General features: G+C 44.3%; 1 protein-coding gene across 5 annotated transcripts in view; it reads left to right on the forward strand.

Annotated features, from left to right (window-relative positions):
* Positions 1-848: 848 nt before the first annotated feature.
* SEPTIN11 (septin 11) overlaps positions 849-24,627 on the forward strand; it is a 104,503-nt gene continuing 80,724 nt past the window's right edge. For all 5 annotated transcript variants that reach the window (XM_081248905.1, XM_081248904.1, XM_081248903.1 and 2 more), the window contains exon 1: positions 849-1,023. In XM_081248905.1, the coding sequence (XP_081105031.1) occupies positions 997-1,023 (27 nt within the window). In that variant the 5' untranslated portion in view covers positions 849-996. The remainder of the gene's footprint in view (positions 1,024-24,627) is intronic.

The following is a 24,627-nucleotide window of genomic DNA, read 5'->3' on the forward strand; positions in this document are numbered from 1 at the left end:
CGTCCGGTCAGTCTCCAGCGATCAAAAAGAGTCGGCTGAGCTCTCACGTGTGCCCAGCTCTCGGGTTACAGCCGGGGGAGGCCTCGGCCCCCACGCTCTAGGGCAGTCAACAGCTGCTTTAATTCTCCGGCGGGGGCGTCCTTTTCCTCCTCTGCGGCAGGCTGAGGTTAGTCGTCCGCCGCAGCAACTTCTACAGCCTCTTCCTCTCCACTGTGGTCGCCTACCCGGCCGCACGCTACAGTGACAGCTTCCAGCTGCCTGCCTTTTAATCTCTCCCTTAGGAAGAGAAGAATTGTGGAGGGGAACTCTTCCCTCGCGGGGGTCGGCCCAGCCCACCTCGGTCGCCCACCGCTCTCCCTAGTAGCCCGCTCCCCTTCCAAGCCGGTTCCTCCGGGCGGGGCGTGCTTGCCTGGGGCTAACTTTCCGCGAGATGCTGTCCCCGTGGACCTGTCTCGCCCGTGGCCGGTCTCCCTCTCCGCAGTCGCTCCAGCTACCAGCTTGGCGAAGCGCGTGGCGGGAACCGGGGCTGGGACCTCCGCGCCCAGGCTTTTACTCGGACTCCAGGACTTGGTGGAACGGGGGTGGCGGCCGGCCCACAGGCTGGGGGCTTTCGGTGGCACGGGAGACGGTCATTTCGGGACCGCCCGCTACATTCGACAAGAGCGAGCTCTGCGGCCTGGACCTGCCGACCAGGGCTGGAGGCCCGCCCGTCTACCATCTTCCCTCCCACCGCCTCAGCCCGGGCGCGCAGGCTCACACCCCTTCCTGGGGAAGCAAATGGTCCCTTCCAGGCGGGTGGCCATGTTGTTCTAATAAAGCGGGAGGGGCGGCGGCGTGGGGAGGCGGGGGAGCAGATGCCGCTGGTTGCGCGCGGGAGCCGGGCGCTAGCAGAGCGCAGCCGCGAGGGAGGCGCGGGGGAGGCGAGCCGGAGCCGGAGCCCAAGCAGCAGCTAGTATTGGCGGAGGGCACCCGGGCGCAGCTGGAGCAGCAGCCGCGATGGCCGTGGCCGTGGGGAGACCATCTGTGAGTGCTGGGGCCTCTCTTCCCTCGGCCGCTTCTCCTCCGGCGCTGGGGGCGCTTGCGGGCGGGGGCCGGCGGGGAATACTGGGGGCCGGGAGCGGGGGCCTCGGGACGGCTGCGGCGGTAGCTGTGGGTGTGTGCATGAATTTGGGCGCGTGTCTGGGGCTGAGGGGAGGGCGAGGATCCCCGCGGCTCGGCTACTATGTGATGCAACAGTGTATCGCCTCGTCGCGCCCCGATTCCCGGGATGTGGGAGAAAAAGGACTCCTCGCCTATTTTTTCTTTAAGAGGATCCTTTTGGCCACGGTATTTCTCGGCTGCCTCCTCCCCGCGCACACCTTTCCCCTCGTGACAGTCGAGAAAGGCGCCGGGTGCGGAGGGGGGGGGCGGTTTCCTCCCGGCTCCCCCGCGCCGAGGGGCGACCAGGGCGTGGGAATTGTTAAGCCAAGCGTTGGGTCACGCGGTTGTAGAAGCGGGTCAAAAATGAAGGGGTGGGATTGCTGGGTCGTATGGTAGTTCTATTTTTAGTTTTTTAAGGAACCTCCATACTGTTTTACATAGTGGCTGTATCAATTTACATTCCCACCAACAGTGCAAGAGGGTTCCCTTTTCTCCACTCCCTCTCCAGCATTTATTGTTTGTGGACTTTTTGTTGCTGGCCATTCTGACCGGTGTGAGGTGATACCTTATTGTACTTTTGATTTGCACTTCTCTAATGATTAGTGATGTTGAGCATCCTTTCATGTGTTAAAAAAAATTAAAAAGGGGTGGGATTTCCGTGGTGGCCTCCCCAGTGCACTGTGAGATCCCGGACACCCTCAGGCACCCACGCTGGTGACCGGGCCCTAACCAGGATGTGGACAAAAGCCTTAGATACACAAAGTTTTCAAAGGGCCCCGTTGTGGGGGTGGGTGGAAGTTTTAAAATGCTCTGCGGTTGGAAGTCCGGGGGCGGCGGGCTGGGGAGGCGGGCGAGCGAGGAAGAGGAAGGGATGGCGGGTGCGTGGAGAATCGGGTGCCCCGGGACGGGGCGAGGGAGACGGGGAGGGAGGGAGGGAGGGGGCTGCTTAGTCCCCGAGTTTGCCGGCAGGGCACGGGCCGCGCCTCCGGCGGTGCAAAGCTCATTCAGCGACTCTGGACCCGGCCCGAGGGCAGCCGGACTTCAAGGGTGCGGTTTCAGCCGGGGCTCTGCATCCCGGGTGAAAGGCGGAGGCCAGGGGCGGTGGCGGCCTTCCCTTTTTACTGAAAGGAGCAGAGCCGGTGGGGAAAGGCGGAGTCCTCTCTTTCTCTTTCCCCTTTTCTTTGTCGCTGTTCAAAGTCACTTTCGCCCCAATGGGCTTTGTGGGCTCCTTGAGCGAGTTTCTTCCCGCTCTACCACCTCCTTTTCTTTTCCTCTCTTCCCCTTCCCACAACTGTGTAGCTGCAGGTGGTGGCTTGAGAGATTTTGCAGGTACAAAGTCTCGCGGAGATACTGGAAGCTCTGTAAGCCCAGAAATGCAAATTGCAAGTCTGTGCTCTCAAACCCCCGGCCCTTCTCCCAACTCTTCCTCCAAATACAGTCGCTTTTTGCGCCCCTCCCCCATAATTAGCGGAGTCCTAAAGCGTGCTCTCACCCGGTTTGGTGGTTCAGCTGCCGCGATGTTTTCAAAGACATTCTCCACCGTCAGAAAATGTGCAGTGGTCATATTGAAGTGTAACGGTGGGTCTTTTAGGTAGTTTAAACTCTAATATTTAATGACAAACACTTAAGAATTCAGGTCTCCTCTTGATAATTAGTGGTCATAGATTGTTGTTACTGCGGGAATTTGCATAGTCTCTGAGCTGATCCCTTTATTTTTCTGGTGAGAATATTGAGGTCCAGAGAGGTCAAGTTTATCTGGTTAAATTACTACTCCCACCCCCCCTACCCTACCCCCCTTCCCCAACACACACACACATATTTACAGAGCACAGATTCAGATAAATAACAATATCTGCTTTAGATAATTGGACAGTGGCTATATGCAAATGTTCTGTGTGTGTGTGGGCAGGGTGTCTTTCAGTAACACCTATTGCTGGTGCATTCTTGAGGCATGGGGGAGGTGGGAGAAATAATTTGCTGCACATTTTCTATAAATTAGTTCATATATGTTAGTTAAATAGGAACAGTATGTGGATTTAAGATTTAGTTGTGTGGCCACAATCATGTCCAACACCAGGTCTGCCAACCAGATGTGAGCTTAATTCCACAGAACTCTTGTGTAAGACCTCTCTCATTCAAAAAATAGAGGCGATTTTACAAAGTGTGTGTGTACAGAGGAGGTAACTGCTTTCTCTGCACATTCCCTGTTGTCATTAGAATTAAGATTAAGTTACTTACAGTTTGGAAACAGAAGACTTTTTTTTTGGACCGAGTTGTGGTAGGGGTGATCAGGAGTTGACTACCAAGTTAAAAAGTCTTTTCATACATTTTCCAAGGAATTGTTGAACTGTTTCACTTTGTTCATTCGGTTCCTGTTTTAAGTGTAGTGTTTGCAGTTAGGTCTTCAAAACAACCCCAGTGAATGCAGAAGATTCTCCAAACCCAGCCCCAGGGTCTCTACACAGAATCCTTCATGGTAGAATTCCCTGGCCCTCCTTTCCCCGTATCTATTCTACGATTTGAACAAAAGAAAGGAAGGGTGTGTTGATAGAAAAGAATCACTCCAAAGTTGACTGTGAATGGAGTTTCCCTAGTTACTCCTTTAGAATTAGATTTTTTTTTTGTTTAGGAAAACGTGAACATATCTCCTTCCCCTACAAACTGCCTCTCTCATTCAGATTGAAGAAAAGTTCAACCAGAATAACTTGCCCTCAACTTTAGACAGACATTCTTGAACTTGAACATCTGAGTGTGATACCTCAGGTACATATGACATGTTACTGGGCAAAAATCCTTATATATCAAATGCAGTATTTTCTATCTTATGAAGTGGTTATCTTCAGTTATAACCATTTTAACTTCAAGGCTAAATTCAGACGTTTCTTAAGTGGATTTGTTGTTGGCTGGGAAACAGAAGCGTTAGTCTGGTGTGATACTGTTTATTTCCATTTTAATCTCGACCCTTAGCTTCTCCATTTTCCCAGGAGTGGTTTTTGGACTTGGCTCCCAGAAGCTCCTGAAGCACATCTGCTGTTTCCAGAGTGACTGTTGATTAGCAAGAGCATTTCTCCCCTAGGGATGTGTGCACATTTTGGATGAGTTAGTATTTTGGCATCCAAGTCCCAGGGCCGATATTATCTTTGTTTTAATCAGAGCATGGTAATTTACTCTACCTGGGAACAGGCTTTAAGTAGCTGATCCTCTCTTTTAAGGAGTAGTGTTCATCAAGTTATAAGGTCTGGGGGTTTAAAAGGACTTTAGAGGTCATTTGGTTCAGCCTCCTCCCCAATGCAGAAAGAAATATTTTCTGCATTATCCCTAACAGAAGTGTTTAAGTCTTTCCAGTGGTGGAGATTCCCCTATGATATCGTTCAAGAAACAAGTTTAATTATCCTTTTATCCACTGCGCCAAAAGGAATGGAAATCCAAGTTCATTCATTAGCTTATTTAACACTTTATTGAGCACCTCCTGTGTGCCAGGTACTGTTCTAGGTGCCAGGGATACAGTAGTGGACAACAGAGAAATTCCTTCTTACCTGGAGCTTTTATTTTCTGAGAGATTTAGTGTCCGTGTGTATTACAGAAACAAACTTCAATAGCATATGTAAGCCATTTCGGGAGAAAGGAAATTATGTGCCTATTGCTGAGTCAACAGCTATGATGCAGGTTAAAGGATCTTATCTGTTCGAGGATCATTATAGGCAGTTCCTAAAGATATGGTCTGTCTTCAGCAGGAGGGTGAGGACTGACAACGAAATGTTATTTTCCCTTGTTGTAAAATTGCCATTTCTATGACTTGAGGATGTGGCCCCTACATGGAGGGCTGTGGCTTTTGGACCTGGGGAAGGATTAAATCTTTTGAAAGCTGTAGATTATTTTTCTATCTTCTAAGGTATCTTCTTTAAAAATGATATGTCTACATCACGATGAAAAACTGACCCAAGGAATTGATTAAAAGATGAAAACTACTCATATCCCATCGTCCTGATGTAACAGTTCTTAGATTATTCTCATCAACTTTTTGAGGTTTACAGCAGCAGGCATAACCCATACCATATAAACTGCTACTAAGAAACCAAACTGTGTGCCTGGGAGTACTCCGTCTGACTATTTGGACATTCGTATAATCGAGGAAACAGATGCTTAGTGCTTTCACAGGGACCATGCTATGTCTGTGTCCAGACAAAGGGATGAATGATTTGGATGGCCTGCTTTGATTGATTACCAAAAGACCCAGTGTTTATTACACTGATGATGCCACAGCTGATGATGATCTTCGGATTTAGGCTCCCTGCGGAGCAAGCTACAATCAGGGTTTTCTGTGCCTGTGTTTGTCTTTATAGGGCCTTAAACTTGGTTGGGGGGGAGGGTAGGGGATGCTCTTGGATTTTATCATTTATTGGGAACTGTCTTTCATAGCCTTAGCTAAACTGTCTCAACTGGGGTCAGCCAAGCTGAACGATTATTTAAACAAAGACCCAGTAGATCTAAAGCTTCAATCCTTTTTCCCAAAGAGAACTACTTTACAATATAATTGATACCCCCTTTGTTTTGTTTTTTTAGTTTGTTTGTTTTAATCCAGATTGACAGAAAACTGCCTTTCAACTAAACAATACCTCTCCTATCCACTCAGGCTTTCTGGCAGCCCATCAATGCGGCTGCTGTTGAACATAGAAACAAGACTTGGGCTAAGGTGAAACAGACAGATTTCTAAAAAGAATGCTGGTGATCTAAAAATCAAGTATGCATTGTCTCACGCCTGGCCTGAGGGAGAAATCAGGAGTCTGTTGCCTGATGTGACCAGAGCCAAGGCCTTAGAAACACCTTTTCAGGATTGGTGCCAGTGAGGGTGAGCGCATTGCTCAAGTCAAAGGATGCAGGAAGTTGAGTTGTGTGGATGCGTTCAGTCCACCTGCTGAACTAGGACCCTGTGGGATGGAGTGTGATGTGTTGACTCGGGCCAGGCTGGGGTGGAGAGGTGTAGGAATGGCTTCATGCTCCAAAAGAACATCCTCGTATCCAACAAGGGGGAGCTTGGTTCCTGCTTTTTTTTTTTTTTAATTTTAAAAATTGTTGTGAAAATATACCTAACATAAAATGTGTCTGTTTTTTTTCACACACACACACTGTATTTATTTTTACAAGAGATAAATCAACTGACACCAAGCATTGTAAATGGATGACCATAACAAAAGCAACAATGATTGCAATTACCAAACACGAAACACACTCATACTATGTCATAATATTGACATTCAGTCCAGGAATCCTCCACTGTAACAGCTCATTTACTTTGCAGTGAAAATTGATTTGTATATTTTTGCCTCTGAGTCCTTGTGGGATTGTGTCTGTTTTTGATAATTAAGTAACATTCCTTTGGGAAGAATTTATGATTTTCTTACTTTCTAATTCTTTTTTCTTGTAGAAGTAGAATTACAATAATATAGATAGGTTAGAAATGGAAAAACAAAACAACTCTCAACACCCTAATGCATCAGTGGTCATTCTTGGCTTCCTAATCCATCTGCTTTATCAGATACATCTTGTGCACTTTCTTTATGTAGGTGCTGAGGTTATGACGTAAGTCCTTGAGATGCCGTCCCTGATGCTCATCGAATTTCTCTGAAGGATGAGCAAGCACTAGGTCTCAGCAAGGAAAGTGAGGTGGGGCGGTGGCTAGGGAAAAGTGTTCCAAGCCAAGGGAACAACATGTGCAAAGCTCTGAGGTCAGGCAGAGCCTCTTAAAGGAATCCAGTGTAGCAGGGACATCAGCATTCAGGATGGCATAGAGTGGATGGACGTGAGGCTGAGAAGGTGGTGGGAAGAGACCACATCACTTTTGCAGTGCATTCCTCAAGACATGGGTACTTACTACATAGCTCTTTAAATATTTTATATGCTATCCACCCGACCCACAACATAGGATATCCCAGATTCTTAGACTTGGTTGATGGAAGACACTGAAAATCTTCAGAGCACTAATTCTTCAGGTTTCAGGGGAGGCTCGGGGAGTTGATTTCTTTCATGGCCAAATCAAGCCCTTAAAGACCTGAGGAAGTAAAGACTGAGGAAGGGCACAGAGAAGAGTGATAACATCACCAAGGCCTTCCTCTGTCTAGTTTTCTGTATTGAGCTCTTCCTCAAGATGTAGAACTAAAGTCTTACTTCCTTACACACCAAAGCAACTGAGTCCTGAAGGGTGGGGTAGAATGCTAGGACTCCTCCCACCTTGGACTGCAAGTGCCGGTTGGTGTTGTCCATAAAGAAAACTAAAAACCCACTGGATCCTATGAAAACAGGAGGAGAGTCTTTTAAAGGCCAGGGTTCTGTTAAGACTTAATCCTTTTTCATTCATCTTCCGTTGTGTACCCTTTTCATGCCAATATAAACTTCATGAATCTCATTAAGGATGCCCATTAAATTTACTCAGACCTCCTGTTGGAAGGAAAAGGCTTAACTCACAGCTTCTTTGTGAGGTATAGGAAACCTGTGCAGCATCTTGATTTTTAAGTTTTTTCTATTTAAATTACTGTCAAGACAATTATTTCTCTTTATCCTCACAAAAATTCTGAGAAGTAATACAGGCAAGAAAACTGAGGCACAAAGAAGTTGTCACTAATCTGGTACAGCCAATTAGTGGGAGAGCTTGGCTTTGGAACCAACAGTTCTTAGACCAATGTGCATACAGACCTACCATTTGTATTGGTCAGTTAGACTGAATTATGTTGAGGTAACAAATTGGTCCCGGGATCTGGTGGCTTACACAGCAAAGGTCTATTTCTCACACAGGGTCCTTGTCTGTTCCATCCTCTGAGATCCGCTCCGTGCTGAACTGACCCTAGGACCCAGGCTGAGGGAACGTTCTGTCCTCTCTCTGGACATTGCCAGTCTGGTAGCAGAGGAAGAAGAGGCCTGCTGAACCCTGAACTGACTTTTTAAGCTCTTGGGTGGGTCACTTGCACGTGAACAACATTGACCAAACTAAATGTTTACTCCTAAATTCAACAGGATGGAGATGGATAATCCTTCTGCAGAGAGTGGCTCTGCCAGTCACTTGGCCAAGCTGGAGGGGATGGGGAAGTAAACCCTCCCCTAGGGAGAGCCAGTGATTGTGTTGAATAGTAAGAGTTCACCATAGCTTCCTGGTCAGGGCATCTGCTAGAGAGCCAAGGGTCTTTATTATTTTGTAAAATTGTCTCCCTGTCTGTAATGATTTTTCTCAGTCTATTTGTCCCACTCTGATTCTAGCTGGACATGGTAGAATGATGAGAGAGGGAGAAAGAGTGTCTGTGTGTGTTTAAGCAGCCAGAATGAACTGAAGGCAGAGAGTATGATTATTCCTATTCTTTCACAATGAGCTTCCAATAGCACCGTCACCAAATAAGGGATGAGTGGTGACCTTCTCAAAGACCTTCTGTGCTAGTCTCTGGTGGCCCCAACTCTGGGACTGTACTCTCTGGGAAATGGTTTTGAGGCTATTAGGGCTTCCAACTGCTTGATAGAATTATTTCCCTTAGGATGCTTCCAAATCAGTCTTTTCCCAGCCTGGCCCTGTCTGTTCCTAAATGCAGATGCATCTATGACACCCTTCTTTTCTGTGCTTTATTTTCTCTCTGCTGAGAGGTACTAGTACAGTCATCCCTCAGTATCTGCAGGGACTGGTTCCAGGATCTCCGCGGATACCAATATCTGCAGATGCTCAAGTCCCTTATATAAAATGGCCTAGTATTGTTGGCCCTCCGTATCTGGATTCAGCCAACCGCTGATGTGGTCCCTGCAGATAGGGATAGAGGACTGTATGTAGCATTTTGGTTGAGAATGTGGGCTCTAGAGCCAGACTGCTGGCCTCCTAGTGTATCACCTCTGCCATTTGACCACCTTTGTGACCTTAGACAAGTTACTCACCTTGTGTACCTCACATTCCTCATCTGTAAAATAATTACAGTACCTCTTCAAAGGTTTACAGGATTAAATGAATTATTACACCAGGTGCTTACAATGATGCATGAAACATTCATCCTCAGTAAAAGACAAACAAATACTGAAATAATAACTGCTTTATACCTAAGGCTGGGCTCAAAGCAGAACTGCCACACACTCCCCCCCCCACACTCCCCCCCCCCCAGCAGGAGGCGAGCATTTGCCCCTTCCCTTGCTCACACACCTGAAATGTACACTCTTCCCTTTTTCTTGTCAGGGCACACTTTTGAGGCACAGATCCAACATACACGCTCCTTGAAGCCTCCATTCACCAACCCAGGTTTTGGTGACTTTTCTGTCTTTGAATTCCAGCAGCAGTAATGCCCACCACACTTATGTGCCACTTACATAGTGTTCTGGCGCACCTCCAGCCCCAAGTTACCTTTTTTAAATAAAGAGGAATGATCAAATCTAGTTGTGAATGTTTTAAAAAGCCTCGTTACCTTAAGCAGTATGTTCTGATAACCTTGACCACATTCATGTACTCTTAGCCCTAACTGACAGGCTTAAGGGAGGGGCTGGCGCTGTGCACAGACCCCACAGCCCAAGAGACATTTGACCGAAGGAGTGGAAACTGGTCCTTGGATCCGTTGGATGAGACGTGTACCGGCTCCCCTCCTCTCAGCCACCCTTTTATTCCAGCTGTGCTGTGCTAACCTCTGGCAGGTGTAGACCTCATCTCTACAGCTTTCTGCCCCAGGCTTCTCGGCTGTAGTGTTCTGCTTCGCTGTTCTGACCTATGTACGTATCTGGATGTCCAAGGGAGTTACCATTACATGGCTCACCTCTGACTGCTGGGGGATAGAAGCTGGTAGATAAATACTTCTCTTTTGTCACTAAGTTGGACAATTCTGAGGCACAATCAGAGGGTCCACATGGGCCCCAGCCCTCAGGGGTGATTGGTCTATCCTTTAGGATAGCTTTCCTCTTTCGCTGTTAAACTTTTCCCAGTTCCCACTCCTGTTTCTCTGGATCACTTTCACATTAGCTGCATGCATGCAAACCCTTGCCTCAGGCCCCTGCATTTTGGGGAAACCCAGGTGAAAACACCTTGTTTCCTGCTTTGGGGCTCTTCTTTTGCCTTATGCAGATGAGGGAGACTGCATGTTGCTTTTGTAACATACCAGATTACTCTGGACATCAAAAAAATAGGTTCAGAACAAACTGATCTTTTATCAGGTTTTTACTGTTTACTGGAGGACAGACTTCAAACTGCTGTAAAAAAAGCTAGACTCAGGGATTTCCCTGGTGGTACAGTGGTTAAGGATCCACCTGCTAATGCAGGGGACACGGGTATAAGGTCTAGCTCATGCTCTCAAGAAGCCTGCAGTTCAGTTGAGGAAAAAGTCTGAGACTCAGGTAATGCTCAACTTCCATGATTTTGGGGGGGTGGGTGGCAGCGTCTTGTCAGGCTCTTCTAACTACTATTTAGCCCTCCCTTTTCCCTTAGATAGTAAATGTCAGGAACTTGATTCCGAATTCAGAAAACTAGGGCCCATTTTATTTCCCTTCTCTTCTCATTTTATAATGTAATTTGAGGAGTGCTAGAAAGATGACCTCAACTTTATTTCCTTCTAGGCTACCATTAGAAATTTATTCTTTTGGTTTAAGGTGAGGAGAAAAAAGGCACAACAAAGGGAATTGACAAATTGTATCAGAGTCTGGAGGAGATGTTTTCAAAATTTCTTCCAGATTAGTTTGTATGCCCCGTTATCTCTTCAAAACATAGTGACTGCCACAGCGTGCCAAATGCTTTGACTAGTAGACTAATATTCTATTCTAGGGCACGTGGGCATTTCTGTACCTACCATGCCTGCTGGATCAGTAAGCCAGTACCCATGCTTACTGGGTCAGTTGTTTGTTTCCAAACCCGCTTATGCCAGTTGTAGTAATCATCATAACGTGCATAATTTAATATTATGTAAATCTATGAAATATAAGTGCAAAAATAGAAAGATTTAGTAAAGGTGAGAATTTTGCTAAAGTAAAACTGCTGTGAATTTAATATGGTTAAGTTGGAGAAAAAAATTGTAAGAATCTAAAGGAGTCTGAATTCAGATTACATTGAAAATGTTTCAAAATTCTGACTCCACTTGAGAAACAAACTGGAAATCATAGATGATGCTTATGGGTTTGTACCAGAAAGACACCTCTAAATGGAATTTCTCTAACTCATTATGATGAAAACAAACCTTGGCCTTTTGTCAAAAAAATTGGTGCATGAATGTATGTTTATATGTTTTAAGGTAAAATAAAATGTTTAGGCTATAACGATTTTTTTTAAATAGTAGTTTTTATTGTGTATGAAATTTGGAGTGAGTTTTATTAATTAATTTATTATTTTTTGCTGTGTTGGGTCTTTGTTTCTGTGCGAGGGCTTTCTCTATAGTTGTGGCAAGCGGTGGTCACTCTTCATCGCGGTGCGCGGGCCTCTCACTATGGCGGCCTCTCTTGTTGCGGAGCACAGGCTCCGGACACGCAGGCTCAGCGGCCATGGCTCACGGGCCCAGCTGCTCCGCGGCATGTGGGATCTTTCCGGACCGGGGCACGAACCCGTGTCCCCTGTATCGGCAGGCGGACTCTCAACCACTGCGCCACCAGGGAAGCCCTAGAAAACTTTTTTATTGAGAAAAATATCAAACATACACAGAGTAAGGATGGAGGTGTTCATTATAAAATTCTCTCATCACCCAGGCCAATCTTATATCATCTGTTTTCCTTTTCTCTAACCTCTTCTCTTCCCTACCCGTCAACCCCCCAAATTATTTTGAAGTAAATTCCAGGACAGTCTGATTTCATTTTGTTTTAAAAGCTAAGATGGTAATCTGGGGGAAGGAGGGGAATGGTATTAGAAAGAGGTACTCAGGGATCTTCAAATGTATTGGTGATTAAAAAAAAAAGACTTGAAATATAGAGATGGGAAAAGTTATGGTTTGACAAAGGTAGGTAATGAGTATACAGATGTGCTATGTTTTGTTTGCTTGAAATATTTCATCACCATCATCATCATAAGAAGCCAAGCTTGAGCCCAGAGATGGAACAGTCACTGTACCAGGCCTCACTTACCTGTGCTTATAGTGAACTTTGAGTTCCTGGATAATTTAAACATTCAAACATTATTCGTATGCGATATTTATCATTGAGCTTAATTGAATGCCAACAGTGCTATAGAGTCGTAGGATCTGTAAAAAGGTGGAAAGCAAGCTGAAGAGCTTTCTCTTTAGCCCAGTCTCCTCCCAACACTTGGTTTCAGAGAGTGGTAGCTTGATTGGAGCTCACACTAAGTCCAGAGTTTTCTGTCACACCACACTTGCCAGATCGACTGATTTGCTGAGTTAAAACTTGCAGCGCTAAGTCACTCCTACCTACTTTTTTAAAATGGCAGATTCCTTTTAATAAATTAATTCATTAATTAATTTTTGACTGCATTGGGTCTTCATTGCTGCGCGCGGGCTTCAGTAGTTGTGGCTCGTGGGCTCTACAGTGCAGGCTCAGTAATTGTGGCGCGTGGGGTTAGTTGCTCTGCAGCATGTGGGAACTTACTGGACCAGGGCTCGAACCCATGTCCCCTGCATTAGCAGGCGGATTCTTAACCACTGCACCACCAGGGAAGTCCTCACAATGGCAGATTCTTATGATCTCTTTTAGAGCAGATACATTATTTCTAAGTCTACTTGCAGTTTTGCAGGTACTCTTGTTGGAGGGAAGTGTTTTTGTAATTAGCAGTATAAAGAAGTCATTTATGAAATTTTATATTTGGGGCTGAGAATTGATGCCTGTTACTGGTGGAGAGTATTATAGGAAATGCCTGTTTGTTTTTTACATTTCTGTTTATAAAAGAAACCCTTGTAGCAAGCACATTTTGGTCATGTGGACACATTGAAGGAAATAGTGCTTGCATCAATGATATTTAAAAGTGCAGTTTTCCTTTACTATGTAAAATGAGAATTGTTGCTGTGCTTTTGTAGTTCAATTTAGAGGCTAAAAATGATTTTCTTCCCTTCTGATAGTGTGCAGAATATGTATATTCTAAATTTGGAATGCTGTATTTAGGATCTCAGGATTTAAGGGGAATGCATTTGTGATGGTAAAGGATCTTGTATCATCAGAAATGCTCCCAGGCCTTGGCTCAGCTGTCCTATTGATGGAGAAAGATAATATGCTTTAGAAGAAGAGCTATTAAAATTTTTAGCAACATCCTGAACAACTGCAAGCCCATGGTTGCAACAGGATGCTGTTCCTCTTCCATGGTCAAGTCTCTAAAAGCCTGCCCTTTGTGTTCCCTTGGTCTTTTGTTAACTACATTCCTGGGACGGAGGGAAGAGCTTTGTCTAATCTCATCGTCTACATTGCAGTTTGGTCCAGTTTGTTTTTATTCCATGGTTTGTGGAGATAGTGAATAGTTGGTTAACACCCTACATATAAATGTTACCAGGAGTCAAGATTTATGCCATTTTTACAAATAATACTCCCGTGAAATGAGCCTTCTTATCTCCCCTTGACGAGATAGTTGAATCCGTGGTAGGGCAAGAAGATTTAGGGAAATGTTTTGTCAAGTCAGTTGCTCTGTCCTTTTCATGTAGGATAGAGACAAGAAACTATTAAGGCTTTAAAAATGACCGTGACCTGATTAGGAGACTATAGCAACTATTTTCAGTAAAGAGGGCACAAGATTAGTGTGAGTAGCAGGTTTTTTTCTTTTTTAATGTATTAAGTTTATAGATTTTGAAAAGCTTTTATATTAGATGAAATTTAAATCTAGCAATAACACATCTTGAAAAAGAAAATAAATTCATATAATCTAGATCTCAATTAAGCATTCTTACACTTAATTACATTTAGAAAAATGTTAAACTTGATGTCACCATAACACTAGTAAGAAATAGAAGTTTACCGTATGTGTTCTTTTTAAAATAGTTAATGAGCCATGGTTTACTAGCAATCTAGCAATCTTTGATAGGCCTCAGTTTGGTTCTGGAGTGAATTATTTATGGCATGGTAAGATAGTAAGGGAGAGAAATATGTCAAACTGTCTTTGACCAGGGTGAGCTTCATTATTTGGCTCATTTACTTGAAGGGAAAAAAGTACCAAAAGGGACAACTCTCAGATTCTTCTAGTTAAACTGCTATAAACGGGCAAGCACGTGCCACCTCTTGATTCTGGTTGTTGAAATAAGGGTGTTAGTGGTGCCATCGTTTTTCAAGAGAAGACGGACATTTAGAGTTTGAGGTGAAATTTCCCCATCTGAAAATGTTGGCAACGAAATCAAATATTTTAAAAATACTGTGTGGGCCGCATACACACATGCTCATGGGCTGAGTCTGCCAGTATGCAGTCTGATTTCCACTGGAAATGATTCATTTATTTTTCTTGTATTTGAATAAAGAACTCATTAAAGTTTTTAAATTTTATTTTGTTTTGGTATGCCTTTTAGAATGCTTTAACATTTGAGCAATTACAGTGCTTTGTGTGGAAAATACTCTGGTTTTTTAAAACAGAAGCAGTGCCTTGAACTCCGGTATGAAAATGTCTAGATTGTTCGAGGGCAGCATCTAAACTTGTAAATTGTTGGGCTTCCCTGGTGGCACAGTGGTTGAGAGTCCGCCTGCCAATGCAGGGGGACACGGGTTCGTGCCCCGGTCCGGAAAGATCCCACATGCTGCAGAGCAGCTGGGCCTGCGTGTCTGGAGCCTGTGCTCCGCAACGCAAGAGGCCACAACTGAGAGGCCGGCGTACCGCAAAAAAAAACAAAACAAAACAAACAAACAAAAAAACCTCGTAACTTGTTTCGCTCACAGGATGTCTCCAAACAGGTTTGATCACATTGGGAGAAATGGAACCGGAGTTGTGTGGCGTGACTAGGACCCACAGCAGAGAGAATGGGAGGGATTCATGAGTATGTGGGATCCAATGTAAATATCCCTCTGCAAAAACATGTGCTATATGTAGTGAATGGGGTTGGATTTTTTTTTTTCTTCCTTTTTGGTTGAGGTCCAATGACAGTTAATGGCTGTTTCTTATAGGCTGTGAAATTATTTATGAGTTTGGCAGTAGGATGATGTAAAATGCAAGTGGATATAGGTAGAATAAGGGCTGTTACCAAATCCCAGTAAACTGTTAGTGCTGGAGCTGGGAGGGAGTTGAGAGGTCATCTCATCAGGGCCTGCCTTTGAGACGGGGAACTGAGGCCCGAGTTCAGCTGAGACTGAAATTCCCCATTCACCCTTCCCTGCCCGGCAGGAACCCAGCATTCTCCCTTCTTTTCCTCTCCCTGCCTGTAGGAAAATGTATCTTCCAGGAACTATTTGTGACAATTAGAGAGTCTTGGAAAACAAACAAAAGCAGATGTTTGGTGAACAGAACTTTTAGAAAACAACTTGTGAGGAGGTTGTCTTTCCGATTGTTAGAACGTTTTTATTGGTAAAGTTTCTGTGGTTGTTTTTTGTGAGTCTTGATACCCATCTTTCCCAAAGTCTACTCTAAGAAAAGCAAAACACCAGTTAGATCATCGACAGAAAAATGTGGCAATTAATTACCTTTAAGTCTGCAGAATTTCCTAGTGGTGGGTTCAACCACATGAACTAGTTGATTTCAGCTGTTTCTGAACTACTGAAATGCTAGTTTCACATGGTTCAAGATAGTAGCTTGAGCAAAAGGGTAATAAGTACAGTTGACCCTTGAACAACAGAGGTTTGAACTGCATAGGTCCACTTAGAAGTGGATATTTTTCAATAGCAAATACTACAGTACTACATCTGTGGTTGGTTGAATCCAAGGATGCAGAGAAACCACTTGTATACAGGGCTGACTACACATTATACAAGGATTAACCCCTGTGTTGTTCAAGGGTCAGCTGTACTGGGGTATCTTCCTAGTCCTCTAAAAACATCCTTAGCGTTTTACGCGGTCACGGGCCACTCAGCCCTTCTCAGTTTATCCCGCTCAAACACTGTTCTGCTGGGGTACTTTTACTAAGAAATGTGGAATTGAAAGCTCCACGTGCACACGTGGAACAGTCTTCCTTCCACATGTTATCTTTGGCTTGAAAAGCCTCCCTTGCCTTGAAGATAAGACTACCCAGCTAAAGTCAGATGCTGGATTTGTTTCTAATTGTTCAAGTGAACAGAAGCCAGTTGGAATGGAAGTCTTGGTCAACAGCAAGATAGTTTTGGTTTTTTTAAAATTAATTAATTAATTTTTTAAATGTATTTTGGCTGCGTTGGGTCTTCATTGCTGCGCACAGGCTTTCTCTACTTGCAGCGAGCGGGGTCTACTCTTCGTTGCGGTGGCTTCTCTTATTGCGGAGCATGGGCTCTAGGCACGCGGGCTTCAGTAGTTGTGGCTCGTGGGCTCCAGAATGCAGGCTCAGTAGTTGTGGTGCATGGGCTTAGTTGTTCTGCGGCATGTGGGATCTTTCCGGACCGGGGCTCGAACCCGTGTCCCCTGCATTGGCAGGCGGACTCTTAACCACTGTGCCACCAGGGAAGCCCCCAGCAAGATAGTTTGATATGCAGTTATATTAATGTTACAACTTGTATTGAGGATCTGAGACTTTTGGAAACATTGCCCTGTTATTGTAATTGAATCCTAATTCTGATTTGGCAGTGGTAGTGGGGGGGGCGGTGGTGAGTGGGCCCACAGAAAGCAATGTTGTAAACTTTAGACTTTTTCTTCTGCTAGTTTCCTAAATCGAATCCACTGAGTATTGGCTTTGTCAAACCGACTTTTGTTAAACAAGTGGCATTTTAGCATTTTGTAGATTCGGAAAATAAGTATAAAATAAGAGACATTTGGGCTTCCCTGGTGGTGCAGTGGTTGGGAGTCTGCCTGCCGATGCAGGGGACACGGGTTCGTGCCCCGGTCCGGGAAGATCCCACATGCCGCGGAGCGGCTGGGCCCGTGAGCCATGGCTGCTGAGCCTGCGCGTCCGGAGCCTGTGCTCTGCAACGGGAGAGGCCACAGCAGTGAGAGGCCCGCGTACCACAAAAAAAAAAAAATAAATAAAAAAAATAAAAGAGACATTTAAGCTTAACTCTGAAAATTTTATTTGAGAGATGTTGTGATCTCAATGATATTTCAGATGTCTGACCAAATAGAGGTCTGAAAATCTTTTGACTTTAGGCATCTTAAGAAATTAAAAAAAAAAGAAATCCACCCAAGATCCAATCAATAAGAGAAAGCCAAACTCTACCAACTTCATGGTTCATAAAGATCAGAGTGCACTGCAACTGAATAAATACAACGAAAGAGCCACCATAAAGAGCAACTTGGAAATGGGATTTTTCTGTACTCCTTTGAACCAGAGGGTTAGAGATACGTTTCTAACATTTCAGTCCTTTTTGACTATTGGTTTAAAATCTGTGCTTTACTCCAATTCTTAAAGCATTGCATAATACTTGTATATGAGCTGTAGAACTAAGGGACCCTTTTATTGATATAAAACGTTTTCCAAAGGAAAAAGGTACTGGAGAGGCTGAATCTCTTAAATTACTTCTGCAAAGCTGCCCTTCCATACTCTGTTCTCTTTGGGATGCAGGCTCACCTCCCCAGGGTGGCATGCTCTTCATGACTGGATGCCTTTCCTCCCATAATCCCTATGACGCTATTGCTGGGTCCTGAGCACATCTCCATGCAAACTCAGTCTTCGCACATCACAGAAATGCCTTTCTCCTGGCTTCTTCCACCCTCTACACCTACTCATCCTGCGAGACTCTCCAGGCCTTTTAGCTTTCCTCTCGCCCAGGCAGAGTTGGGAAGACTTCTTTTCTGAAGTCCCATTTATCTTGGGCTCCTGTAATAAGCAGATATTTCGTTGTACCGTAATGGTTTTCATGCCTTATTCATTTTTGTATCTTAAATACAGTATAGAATAGTGCCTGGCCCAAAGGAGTTCCTCAATAAATGCTTCAAAAATAAGTCAGCAGTAACAGGCCCAGGTTTCTGCCTAATGTAGAAGGACTTAATCAGTAAAAATTACTGTGGCAGAACATCCTAGAAGGAGGTTAGGGAACAAAGAGTTTAACAATCTGCTCAATTTTCCCCAGGAATTCTCAGTTATCTTTATTTAATGGTTGAGCACCTGACAGTAGGTTGCTGTGGAGGGCTGAGAAGTGAACACAAATGCAGTGGGCTGAAGGTTTTAATTTTCATTTCACCTGTTTCTTGTCTCAGCTCAATTTTTCTCAGCCCTGGGTTGCTCAGGCTATACCAGTTGGAGTTGACAGAGCATGATATAATTTACTCCTGCCCATCAGAAAATATTGCAGAGTGACTGGGTGAGGCAGCCTCAGTAAATGGTACAGGTGGTTCTCTTTGATGTTGTACTCAGGGCCTTCCCCTGGGCGTATTTTTCCTAATTATTGAAATTGTATGAATAGCAGTGATCCCTGAAGCTCTTCTATGTGGAAGTTGGTGGGCTGCTTTCAGTATTTCCACTTTCATTACTTATTATCTTCCAGAGAGCTGCCAGGTGAAAGTTCTAGAAATAATAGCATGTGAAGTGGTTATTCATAGTTGTCTTTGTCCTGTGGAAGTGAGGCTACAGGAATTCATCAGGACAGTAAATATTTACACTTTTTAAAGTTTATATATGAAATCTATATGTGTTTCTTAAATAAACATCCTTAAATGGCTAGCAGAATTGACAATGAATTGATAGGGAAAAACATTTTAAATCTTGTTTACTGTGGAATTGCTTAAAGTGGGCAAGACTATACCAGATACTTCCTATTGTCTCTGAGGAAAAACTGTCACAAACCTATATATAGACATCTGTACTTTTCAGTGAAAGGAAAAGAGACTTAGAAGTCACCTGCCCCAAAGTCATTCAGCTCAAAGGTGGCAGAGCTGGAATTTTTATTCCCAACTGACTTGCAGCCAATGCTTGTGACACTCTTCCATGCTGCTTTATTTTTTGTATTAATTACAGAGAGATTTTTTTCCAAGCCTATCATTTAAGATACTGATATTTAAATATTAAATTAAAAATGGGGGCTTAGGGCTTCCCTGGTGGCGCAGTGGTTGAGAGTCCGCCTGCCGATGCAGGGGACACAGGTTTGAGCCCCGGTCTGGGAAGATCCCACATGCCGCGGAGCGGCTGGGCCCGTGAGCCCTGGCCGCTGAGACTGCGCGTCCGGAGCCTGTGCTCCACAACGGGAGAGGCCACAACAGTGAGAGGCCCGTGTACCGCAAAAAAAAAAATTAAAAATGGCACCACCAACTTCATGCAGACCTGCCTGAAATGTATGTTGGTGAAAGGTAACACTAATTACTTTAAAATTTTAAATCATTTTATGCGTTGCTCTGAAACAGAATCTTGCAGTGTATGTTTCAGCTGAGTACTTTAGTTATGATTTTTGAATGTTGGCTCAGTGCAGCCCAACACCTATGAATATGCCAAGACTTTTATGAGCTTTATAGAGGGGTAGTATTTGCTTGGAAAAAAGAAAACCATCTGAAAATGGATGGAACTTCGGGGTTATTCAGTGGTAACGCTGCTCATCTTAGAAGAAGATCAGAATGAGCCAGTGAGGGTCTGGGTGTGAAATGCCAAGTGGTTGTCACAGTGCCTCTTTTCTGTCCAGCTTCACACGGTATGTAAAACATAGGCCTTTTAAAACATGGGGACATAAATTAGTTTTCTTAAGTAATTCTTAAGTAAAGATGGCCAATGGCTCCGCAAGATACAGCCACCTCTAGGTGGTTATGATATTCAACCACCGTGACTGTAGTGAGGTTGGACATCTTTTCCTGGGGCTCTTGGCCATTTATGTTTGTTTCTTCGTGAATGACTTGTTCACCTCCTTGCCTTTCGGCTCCTCTACCTCCCAGTTGGGCTGTTTCTCTCTGTCCTGTTGACATTCGTCCTTTTTTTATGTACACATAATTTTCTCTCAGTCTGCCATGTTTCTTTTCTTTTGTTTTTGGTGTCTTGTTATATAGAAGCTTTAACTGCACCATCTTCTTTTCGGTTTGTATTTTGGTGTCTTGTTTTGGAAATCAAGCTCCCTTTTCACGGAAGTTCATTTAACTATGTTTAACAGCTGTTTTATCTTTTGCTCAGTACTTTACAGCCGACAAGAATGTAGCAACTGTTAAGAAACAGTCCATTCATCCAGTGGGAAACGTCCTGAACTAATAAATTAGAAACCACTCAAAGAGGAGACAGAAAGGGAAGAGCTTGAAACCCAAGATGTGAAAAGGAGCTCAAGGATCCAGCCCCTTTAGAGGGGCACAGGCATTCAATGCTCTGTGATTTGAAGAAACTTTTATGAGATAATTGACACCTAACTTGTAATTAGCAGTTGAGTACACGCTGAGCTAGATGGAGGACAAGAAGGGAGGCCTTGAGTTAGTGATTGGGTCTTTGAGTTAGAAATGTGTTGTTTGGGGGGAGAGATCCCATTTTAACATTCTTTTCAACTGGGTTATTTCCAGGTTTATAGATCAAAGTATTTTATCTGTAATAATGAGTAATAATACTGAACACTCACTATACAGCAGGCAGTGTGTCTAAGCACTTCATGTGCATCATCTCATTTGGTTGATAAACTTATGAGCAGGTGTTATTATTATGCCATTTTCCAAATGAGAAAACAGGCTCAAGAAGGTTAAATAACTTGCCCAAAGTCACATAGCTGGTAAGTAAATGGTACCAGGACTTGAATTCAATTTTTTTCTGTCCTCAGGGCCAACCAAATGTGATTGTTAACACATGTAAAGAAGTATTTGTGGAGATTCTGAATGATGAGTCCTTGAAGTCAATGAGAGTGGCTGTTCTGCTTTAAAATCAGGCTCTATCAGGCATCTGCTGGCAGGGCCTGACTTAGTTGCTCTCAGTGGAAGTCAGAAGTCTCTGAAGGACTTTACCACTGGAAACCCTTAAAAAAAACCAAAGCCGCTTCACTTCTGGGGGCCCTGCTTTTCTCTGCAGCCTTTGCTGTTTTCTGCCAAAGTGATGAGTGGGTCGTTCTGCTCTTTCAAGCCCTGGCTTTGCTCTCCAGCACCCTTTTACTAAGTCAGGTCACAGGTAAGCCTACATGTTGCGGTGGTGCGAGGGGACTGGATAGACCTTGTCTGCATGTGTACATGACACACACATGTGAGGGGGGGCTCAGAGCATGGCCATCTCCTCCCCAGGGCTCCTTGTCAACAGTTCCACTCCCCAGCTCAGCACGTATTTCATCAGGCTGTCCCAAACATAACCTTCTACTTCAGTGAAAATGTGACACATATCACGCAAACGGAACAAATGCTGATGTGAATCGCTGATATAATTCCATAGTGATAAAGCAGGTTAAAAATCCAGGTTTTGTTACTTACTTCCTCTGAGACCTTGGCCACGTTTCTTTGTATCTCCATGACTTAATTTCCACCTCTGTAAAATGAGGATGATAATATCTATCTTACAGGGTAGTGAGGATGTAAACGTTAATGCATGTAAAGCACTTAGAATAGTGCCTGGAGGATAAATGATACCTTATGAATGTTAGCTATTTTATAGATTTAAAGCAATAAGCCACTATTTCCAGAGTGGTGCTCCTGGTACTATTTCAGTGCAGTTCATGGACATCTTATATTCTTACCTCTGACAGTTTGGCGCACTGATATCACACTTACCTCCCCCTGTAGATGAATGCATTTCTGTGGTCTCTAGAAAAGTGGAAACGTTTATTTGAGCCCCAGGAATACTGCTGCTGGCTTTGAGTCATCCTTTCTCACCATGGCCATGTTCGTTTGATCACCCAGATGTAGTCCCCCATTTAAGCCTAAAGAATGGGTTCTCTGCCTTCTAGAATTGGCACGTGTTCATGAGTTATTACCCTAGCAGCTGAAATCAAGATGAAAACATCCTAACTGTGCTTGTGGTCTCTCCCTACCTCCTCTTCCTTGTTGAAGGTGCCCCTTGGCTACGGTCCTTGTGGACTGTTTACAGCTCAGTGGCCTGTGTCGAGCACTGACACTCCTCCAAGCCCTGGACTAGATGCTGTGGAGGCACACTGAACACCACTGCAGGTTTCTGTGGCTTGGGTTTTCAGAGAGTGTTCAAGCAGGAACAACTTTTAAAGAAATCATCTCATCCAGCTCTTTCATTTTACAGAGAAGGGGGCCGAGACCCAGGAGAGTCAGTGACCTGCTTAAGGCCCACAAACTCAGAATTGGAGCCAGATCCTCTGACTTTTGCTCATACTGCAAACCCAAGGACAGTTGAATGGAGGCATTCCTGATAGGTAGTTAGTAGGCAAATTCTTTGGTGGTTTCCCATTGCCTAGCGGAGAAAACCCCAAATCCCTTTCCAGTTACTGATGTCATGTTTGGGACCCTGGTCACTTACTACGGTGAAAAAAAATCTTAACGGTTTTGGAACTACACATGTAATGAATCAAGTTTAACTTGGGCCCTCAATGCAGTTGGGTGTTTATGGTGAGTCACCCTTCGTAAAAAAAAAAAAAAAAAAAAGTGATTCCTTATAAAAGGCTTACATAACACAACTTGGGTTATTGGTGCTTGTGTGTGCATCTCCAGCCTGTGGACTAGAAAATAACGACTGCCTTACCGACAACACAGGACACCATTTGAAAGCTCTCTACCATCCCAAAGTGCTTACTGTGACAGTATCAGTTTGGGACATTTTTTTTTTATTATTAGTTGCATACTTTATGCCAAAACAAAGTACTCGGGCTTCCCTGGTGGCGCAGTGGTTGAGAGTCTGCCTGCCAATGCAGGGCACACGGGTTCGAGTCCTGGTCTGGGAAGATCCCACATGCCACGGAGCAGCTGGCCCCGTGAGCCACAATTACTGAGCCTACGTGTCTGGAGCCTGTGCTCCACAACAAGAGAGGCCACGATAGTGAGGGGCCCGCGCACCGCGATGAGGAGTGTCCCCCACTTGCCACAACTAGAGAAAGCCCTCGCACAGAAACGAAGACCCAACACAGCCATAAATAAATAAAAATAAATAAATAAATAATAATTTTAAAAAAACAAAAACAAAGTACTCCCCGTAGCCATTCCTGTGGAGTTTTGTTGCAACTTCGATCCACTTTTATTATTATTTTTTTATGTTTTAAAAATATTTACTTACTAATTCATTTTACATAACAATAATCGTATTACCTGTTAACATTAATAACAGTTTTATGAAATGTAAATTTTTCAAGTCATTCAACGAGTGAGATGAGATACAATTGTTTTACATTTTTGTGATTCTTTTTAATGTCTGACTTAATAGAAGACAGCTGGTCTTCAGGTCTGCTTTTCATTTACTCTGATGCAATGTATTGTTTTGGTCGAAGTGCATGCAGAAGTCCCAGCCTCACAGATACGTGGTTGGAAAAGAAGGAACTTGTACACCCCTAAAAGTTTCCTGGAAAGGCCTCAGGGAACCCCTGACCACACTTTGAGAACTACGTTACTTTAGAGTAACTCTCTCAGATCTGTATCCTTATTCATTCCCCTCTAGGGAGGAACATTGCATCTCCTGATAGATGACATGGATGGAGAAGGGAGCGGGCAATGCTATTACTGTGAAGTTAGGACTCTTAGTGACTGTGTGCTGATAGTGGTGTATAAGGTAGAGCTATGGTAAGAAACAAAACAACAAGAAAATGACTCAGTGCCAATTCAGGATAGTGTTTGTATCTGGTGGTGGGCAGGAGGGAAAGGGTTACCATCACGTGTGGGGAACTCTGGGGCTTCAAAGCATTTGGTAGTGTTCTGTCTCTTGGGCTGGGTGTTGGATATATGGGCGTGTGTTCTTTCTCTTTTCATGATAAGGATATGTTATAGACACTCATATATATATATATGTATATATATATATATTTTTTTTGTGTGTGTGTGGTACACGGGCCTCTCACTGCTGTGGCCTCTCCTGTTGCGGAGCACAGGCTCCGGACGCGCAGGCTCAGCGGCCATGGCTCACGGGCCCAGCTGCTCCGCGGCATGTGGGATCTTCCCGGACCGGGGCACGAACCCGTGTCCCCTGCATCGGCAGGCGGACTCTCAACCACTGCGCCACCAGGGAGGCCCGACACTCATATATTTAAAGAGAGCTCTGGTTTCTAGCACCTGGGGGAAACAATGAATCTGTTTTTTTCCCTCATTCAGTCTCTCCTGCTTTTTTGGCTTGGAGTTCTTGAATCTTTCCCGTCTAAAAAACACCTGTTTGGATACATGAGTTATGACTATATCCATCACAGTTATTTTTCACTTCAGGTACTTGTGTTCACGCAAGATCTAAAGCTTGTGATTCCCTCATTGTTGTAAGAGTAAAGAGAATCAGAGAGTCTCAAGCTCAAATATAGGGCTAGAGTCATGAGAGCTCTTGGTGTGGGAATGGTCTGGTGACAGTGCCCCCCCCCCCCTTGCTCTGAACCTTCTGTGTCACGTTGATCTTGGCCCACAAGGGCTGATTGGTTGTTCTGCTTTCTGCTAGATAATAGGCTGGCTTTGTGGTCTTAAAAGCTAAAGTTGTGCTTCTTGGACCGGCTAACATACTTTTGACT

The sequence above is a fragment of the Mesoplodon bidens genome (assembly GCF_964165515.1).
Source record: "Mesoplodon bidens genome assembly, chromosome: 1".
Classification (NCBI taxonomy): domain Eukaryota; kingdom Metazoa; phylum Chordata; class Mammalia; order Artiodactyla; family Ziphiidae; genus Mesoplodon; species Mesoplodon bidens.